The 7527-nt window shown below is 35.3% G+C and overlaps 1 protein-coding gene across 1 annotated transcript; it reads left to right on the top strand.

Moving 5' to 3' along the window:
- The first annotated feature begins 1375 nt into the window (after positions 1–1375).
- LOC122306693 (stress enhanced protein 2, chloroplastic) lies at positions 1376–2371 on the top strand. The gene is made up of 2 exons (XM_043119165.1): positions 1376–1819; positions 1919–2371. The coding sequence occupies exons 1-2, from the start codon at positions 1391–1393 to the stop codon at positions 2186–2188; spliced, it is 699 nt and encodes a 232-aa protein (XP_042975099.1). The 5' UTR covers positions 1376–1390; the 3' UTR covers positions 2189–2371.
- The last annotated feature ends 5156 nt before the right edge of the window (positions 2372–7527 follow it).

The following is a 7527-nucleotide window of genomic DNA, read 5'->3' as shown; positions in this document are numbered from 1 at the left end:
GGGATGCCCTCATAAAGGGAGGGGAGGTATCGTAAGAATACAAATACCCTCCTAATTATGTTGCATGTATAAAACAAATTGATCATGATCATATGGCACGCACCATATATGTGTATCTACATATATTAAGGTCTGGTTTGGTTTCCTTTCAAACTATCTCCTTACAACTTATTTTATCTTATTATATTTTATCTCGACATTCAAATATTATTTAAATAAAATATTTTTTTTTTTAAATTTACAACTTTCTCAAATTTTAAAATAAAAATAGTATTAAAAAAATGATATTTTAATCCTATTTTAATTTTATAATTTTTTATTAATTTTTTTCTCTCATTTCTTAAAATTTCATAAAAATTTTAACTTAAATCATTTCACTATTATTTATAAATTATTTTTATTATTAAAAATGTTATCATCTTATTTGCAAAACTAAACGAGACCCAAGTAATATTTGACATGAGAAATAAGTTGCATTAATCATGTAATTCAAAGGTAAAAATAAGATTACTCCAACATTTATAGAAATTATACGATTATCCCAAATTAACAAAAGAATAGGAGCACGAATTCGTATCATCCCATACTTTAATTTTTCCGTTCCATCCTAAAATTCCACGCTAACCACCCAATATACTACAAGAAAAAGGAATAATTGCGATTAATTTATAATAACAAAAAAATTATTAATAATTAATTTTATTTTATAATTTCTTTGTTATTATAAAATAATCGTAATTATCTGTTATTTTTGTAATGAGATAAGTTGCATTAATAGTTATAATTTTATCTCATTTTTTCTTCTCCAGGCGGCTGGCGGCTGCTTTCAGAATGAATAGCCAAATAAACAGCAAAATTGGTGGATTAATTGTTTTCTGGTGAACGTTCAGAGCATGCATGCATCCCATACCGACAAATAAAAATCTGATATATATATATATACACATATATAATTTGTATCACTATTTTTATTTATTATTTTCTTAATTTTTAAATGATATATTAAATAATTGGCATAAATAAAATATAATAAATAATTTTTAATGAATATCTTTCTTAATAAGAAAAAATAGTCTCTTTTCTGAAAATAATAAATCTTATTTTCTATATACTAATTAAGCATTACAATTTTTAAATTTTTTTATAATAAATATATAATATATAAATGATAAGTAGAATAATTTAATTAATTTAATAAAAATAAAAATTAAATAAATAAATAAAATTTTAAAATATATAAGGTGAAATAATGAAAAGCATCCCTCATACGCGTCATCACCGCATTGAACAACGTCTCAAGCTACCAAACACACCAAAGCAGCCTCCACGTAACCCACTGACTCCCACGAACGTCATTTCTAGCTCGCAGACAAATAAGAGACGTGGATTCATGGACAACCACGAAAGATTCCAAAGGTCATCAAATCCTCAAAAAGCACCGAAGGTTCTCGCTATTACCCTCATTCCTCAGTGTCTCGCTCGTTCTGTGCACTCTCGGATTTTCCCGATGGCCTCGGCGGCGCGTGCAATCCACTCCGAGCTTAGGTCTACGAAGCCGGTTCTCCAGAGGAGAGAACCGCTGGCTCCGGTTCAAGTTCAGGTTCCCAAATCCAAGCCCGCCGATTCGGATAGAACGAAGGTTGTATTGCAGCCTCGGTTGTGTAATCTGAGATCGTACGGATCGGATCGAGTCGGGGTGATAAAGACGAGGAGGGACGGCGGCGAAGGAGTGTCGCCGTTCTTTGCGATTCTTTCGGAGTATATAGATAGCTCGAGGAAGAGCCATGACTTTGAGATCATCTCCGGTCGGCTAGCCATGGTGAGTTTCAGCACGCCGATGCAGTTTTATTTTCTCTGTGAAATTCAATTTGATGTGCTATATATGCATCGTTTGATGCGTTAATTGAGCTCCATGCAGATAGTTTTCGCGGGAACCGTGACAATAGAGTTGGTGACGGGAAACTCGTTGTTCAGAAAGATGGATGTTCAAGGAATTGCAGAGGGAGGTGGGGTGTGTTTGGGGGCCATAACTTGTGCTGCTCTCTTCGCATGGTTCTCCAGTGCCCGAACTAAAGTGGGTCGGATCTTCGCCGTCGGCTGCAACACGTTTATCGATTCCCTCATCGATCAGATTGTCGATGGCTTGTTCTACGAAAGTGAGCTTAGCGACTGGTCCGACGAAATCTGAGACCGGAATCAAATCAACTTCAACTATTTATACATAGATAGATATAAATAGATAAGCTAACAAGGTTTGTTCCTTGGATGTAGGCATGGAACTCCATTTATGGTATTGATATGGTATTTTTGGTAAAAGAAAATTAGAAAAATATTATTTATTAAAAATATCCTCATATTTTTGTGTTTGTCATTTTGATGTTAATAATTAATTACTGCTTTCCATCTGATCATGTCAATCTTAAATTCTAGTGGGGAAATGATCTTCCTACGTACCGCTATAGCAGGAGTTACTGTTTACTCTTTTTTTTTTTTAATTAAAAAAATTATTTTTAATGATATTATGAATTTTTTTTTAAATACTTATAAAAAATTAAAAAGAAAATATTACGTATAACTATTAACGGTAACTCTCAGCTACTACTAGGAGTGGATGTAGCACTGTCTTTTTTAATTTCTTTATTAACTAAAGTATTATAATCGATCGTAATTAATGCTACTGTAGCAATATATATATATATAGCTCTAATATATATCAATTTGGTTCTGTTGTTAATATCTTTTTTTATTTTCTTGAAGTCAAATTAAAAAATTTAAAATTTTATGAGATTGATGCTGGGATTTTTTTTTTTTTTAATTTTTAAGCCAATTGATGTTGGAATTACTAAGCTAGGGAGATATCTCATGATATCTGGCTCAATATCAACAATGCAAAATCTCACAATGAATTAGGGTGTCCTGGCCTACTCCTTAATTAGCCCAAAAATGGGCAGCTTCGTTCCGTCATCTGATCTTCATGAGATGCAGTACATGAGTACCCCAAGCTTGCAAATTAGAGGAGTCGAGTCTACTTCATGGACCAAATGATCACCATACTCTGAAGAGCTAGCTAGTGGAGTTAGGAGGCCAACGGCTGTGAACTTCTGTTTTTTTTTTTTGGTTGAAAGGGAATAATTTCATTAATCACTAGAATTATAACAAAGAGAGAATGCATGAAGGAGGATTCATCATGTCGACTACATCATCTGATCTAAGAAGTGCATCTTGCACTAAAGCATGAGCAACTACTTTGATTTCTCTTTTAACATGGATGCTGAGTAGACCAATGAATGTCGAGCAGTAGTTGTTGCTTGATATCACTAACACCCATGCCTACACAAGACCAAGGGTCCTCACACTCCTAAATTACTTGTAGTGAATCACCCTTCATAATGATTTAGTGAATTCCTAAATGATTACCAAACTTTGTAGCTTCAAGAGCTCCACTTGCTTCGCCAGTAATGGATTAGAGAACAAAAACTTACTCATTCTCATTATTATGGATCAAAGACCATTATGGTATCTCACTATAATACCAATGCCAACCTTGCAGTGTACCCTATCTATAGTAGCATCCCAATTGATTTTGAATATGTTCTTGGGCGGAGGAGACCACTCTTAAATCACTGACCTAGGCTTATCTTTCTACTTCTCTGATATAGTACTTATAGACTTCAAAACACATAAATCCTCTACAGCCTGCTTCACCACTGTATTAGAATGCAAAAAAATTTACTTAAACACAAAATTATTCCTTCTATGCCAAATTCTTCTAGAGATCATAGCAAATTCCTCCAAGAGTTCATTCTCTGCATGGCTGCACATTTCCTCAAACCAAAGTTTTGAAAATCGTATTGTATCAGTCATTATTTTCCGTATCGGCACAGTAACCAAAATAGGAGAGGGTTGTGTTTTGTATTGGGTCAAATATCGGCCATTCGGAGTGTTTCTATCAATATCTGCCGATTTATGATATTTTGGCTTATATGTAGATTTCGGCCTGGTATAGAAAATAATGGGCGTTGGAGTGTTGGACAAAATTATAATTATAGTGAATCATTGGTGGCAATTTTTTTAAAAAAAATCAAGGGATTTTAGTTTTCTTGAATCTTTTCTTTTTCCTTGTGGGATTTCATGGTCGGCAGCAGAAAACACTGAGCCTTGCAGAGAAATTGAAAATCATTTTCCTTGATTTTTTTCTAGATTGATGATTCTCTGTCAGTGAATCAGTCTCCATCCTCTCCGAATGGCCGTCGGCACCATCACCCAGTTTTGTGACCCTACCCCACCCCACCCCTTTCTCGGTTTCCCATTCTTCTCCGTTTCTCCCTAGCGCCACCTAGAGGAAACCACCGTCTTCGTCGCCTCCTTCAGCTCATTTGGGTGACTCAGTGTTTCTCCTACATCGCAAGTAGACGCCCAATCTAAATGTTCTAGTCATTTTGATGTCTATTCTAATATGTATTGTAAATAACCTATATTCTAATGTGTATTTTGGTCATATGTGAAATTTAAAATTAAAATGTAGTCAAACAAATTGAATTTCCATTACAGTCAAGAAAATTAAAAATTCAAATTCCATATGTGATTAATTTATAGCAAATAAGAAGTATTATTGAGTTTATGACTTATATTGTTATTATTTTGGAATGTAGTTTATATATATAATTAATTTATTCATATATAGACTATCCCAAAATAGTACACGGGTACCGAAATATTTCATTTCAGTGTCTCGACCAAAACGATCACCGAAATGGTATTCAAAACTTTGCCTCAAATAGTTCCAAAAAATACAGCTCTAAATCATATCTCTTTTGCATCTTTTTGGAGCATTGGCTCCACACATCTTGAGCACAACTCCAAAATACATGGGCCACTGATTCCTCTCCCTCTAAACAGATAGGACAAATTGGCTTTTCCACAACCTTCTGCTTAAACAAATTTAGATTGGTATGGAGACTTTCTTTTCAAGCGCTCCAAAGGAAATTTTTGTCTACTGGAGTAACATTCAACTTCCAAATAGCATTCCACATCTTGCTACGACCCACACTAGTAAAGGTTTGGCCCTTAGACTGCTCAAGTAGGTCCTTGTGTAAATAATAAGCGCTTCTAACTATGAATTTTCTATTTAAAGTACATTTCCACATTAATCTATCAGACATATTGTTGCAACTTAGAGGTATACATTTAATAATTGTTGCTTCCTCACTAGAGAAAACTTCATCAATAAGGTTTGATCTCCACTACTTAGTATCAAGATCAATTAGTTCTTGCACTGTTGCATTGTCCTCTAACACCTTAACTGCACCTTGAACACTTGCAGTGGTTGATTGAGGGAGCCATTTGTCCTTCCAAATTTTCACCTCTCTACCATTTCCTATCCTCCACATTGTGCATTTTTCCAGTAAATGTCTAGTAGTTGAAATACTCCTCCAGATCAAAGATGGTCTGCCTCTCACTTTAGTTTGAAAAAATGGAACCTGCTAGAAATATTTCAACTTTAGGGCTTGAGCTGCCAGGGACTGAGGATATTGTAGAATGCACCATCCTTGCTTAGCAATCATGGCCAAGTTGAAGCTCTCAAAATCTCAAACTTCCAGTTAACTTCGCTTTGCCCATAGTGCTCCATGAGATCCAATGAATTCTTCTCTTTTGATCATACTGCCTCTACCAAAAGTTGTGCATAAGACTATTGATGTTCCTCAACAGACTATAAGGGAGTTTAAAAACTCCTATATAGTAAGTAGGGAGAGCTTGAACCAATGATTTTAGAAGGAGTTCCTTCCCAACTTGAGAGAGAGACTTTACTTTATTGCTGCTTATCCTGCTTCTTATTCTGTCAAGAATACTTCAAAAAGAACTCAATCTAGATCTTCCCACCAAAGCTGGCAAGCTAAGGTATTTCTCATAAGGCATAGATGATCTAACTCCAACTATCTTCAAAATCATTTCTTGCATGACTCGTGGAGTATTCTTGCTAAAATGAATATAAATTTTATCCTTATTTAATCTCTGAAAGGCTGTTTCATACATGCTAAGCATTACATTCTACTCCACTCAAGAGAGTTTGCTTTGCAGAATATCAAACAGTCATATGCAAAGAATAAATGGTTAATGAGTAGCTTGCCCCAAGAAATTAGAATACCTATAATAAATCCTTTATGTTCAACATGGTTCAACAATGAGCTCAATACCTTAGAACACAAAATGAAGAGATAGAGAGATAGAGAGTCTCCTTGCCTAAGCCCTCGAGAAGCTTTAAAAGCCAAATGAGGTACTCCATTAATCAATAGAGGATAAGACAAAACCTCTATGCAATTCATCACCAACTTATACCACCTATGAGGGAAGCCCAACTTGACCATAACAAATTTGAGGAATCTCCATTCAATACGATTATAAGTCTTGCTCATATCTAGCTTAAGAGTCATATGTCCCTCATTACCTCTTAGCTTACCATTTATAGTGTGCATAGCCTTAAAAGCCACAATCATATTGTCAGAAATTAGTCTACCAGGGACAAAATCAGATTGGGTAGGAGAAAGGATATCTGGTAAGATTTTATTCAGTCTGTTTGCTATTGTATTAGATATGATTTTAGAGAATAAATTATAATGGGTTCAACCGATCTCCCTCAAATAACAGCTTTCAATAGAGGTTTGCCATGTAGGCATCACATATTAATAATTGTATGATTGCACCGTAGAGTAACACAAAAATTTCACTCCCGTACTCCCTCTCTCGCTCCTCTCTCTCTCTCTCAAGACCCTTGAGTCCCTCCCTCTATCACTCCTCTCTCTCCCAGAAATCCCCTTGATCGAAATCCTCCCTCCCTCCCTCTATCTCTCCTCTTTCTCTCCCAGGAAACCCTCGAGAATCGATCTCCCTACACACCTTTGGAGTGCATCTAGCTTTAGAAATGGAAAAAGAACTTTGTGCAACAGCCTAAGGGATTCTTCTGCTGTGGTTGTTTTGTCTGAGTTGGCAAAGATTCTTTCCAAAATCCTAGGCCACCAAGATTGAACAAGCTTAATTGTTTTCATTGCAGAAGATGAATTTATTCCCATTTGTTGTGCAGAACAATGCTATGGTTTCTCCGACTAATGAGGTTGTGAATACCTTGAGGCAGTATGTACTTGTTCCTTCTGTTTGATACAAACTTTTTTGGGACTCCATTTTTGGCTATTGAGAGTTATTCAAGGGTTTAGCCAACAAGGGGCCAACCTTTGCTTCCTTGAGGGAGATGAACATTTTCAATAGATTTAGACGCAACAAGTTTTTTGGGTTTGAATTGATAATCCAGGGAAGAGTAGAGAGTAATGAAGAAAAGTATTAGGTAATATTGGAAGAAATATTCCATAACTTATTTGGCTTCTTGACTATACAAACGAGCATAAAAGAAGAAGATGATGATGGTGGCAATGAAGACACCCAATAATAAGCATTATTAGGTGCCACAAACATTTGAGAAGAAAGGGCTAAACCAATAATGAACTTTTTCACAAAAGACTTCACCAATGCAGGCAC

This window comes from Carya illinoinensis, chromosome 4, assembly GCF_018687715.1.
Source record: "Carya illinoinensis cultivar Pawnee chromosome 4, C.illinoinensisPawnee_v1, whole genome shotgun sequence".
NCBI lineage: Eukaryota > Viridiplantae > Streptophyta > Magnoliopsida > Fagales > Juglandaceae > Carya > Carya illinoinensis.
This window is presented reverse-complemented; position numbering and strand designations above follow the sequence as displayed.

Excerpts from the sequence above, each read along its gene's own strand:
- LOC122306693 (XM_043119165.1), top strand. The coding sequence starts at position 1,391 with ATGGACAACCACGAAAGATTCCAAAGGTCATCAAATCCTCAAAAAGCA. Across the intron at positions 1,820-1,918 it reads TCTCCGGTCGGCTAGCCATG|ATAGTTTTCGCGGGAACCGT; the intron begins GTGAGTTTCAGC and ends AGCTCCATGCAG.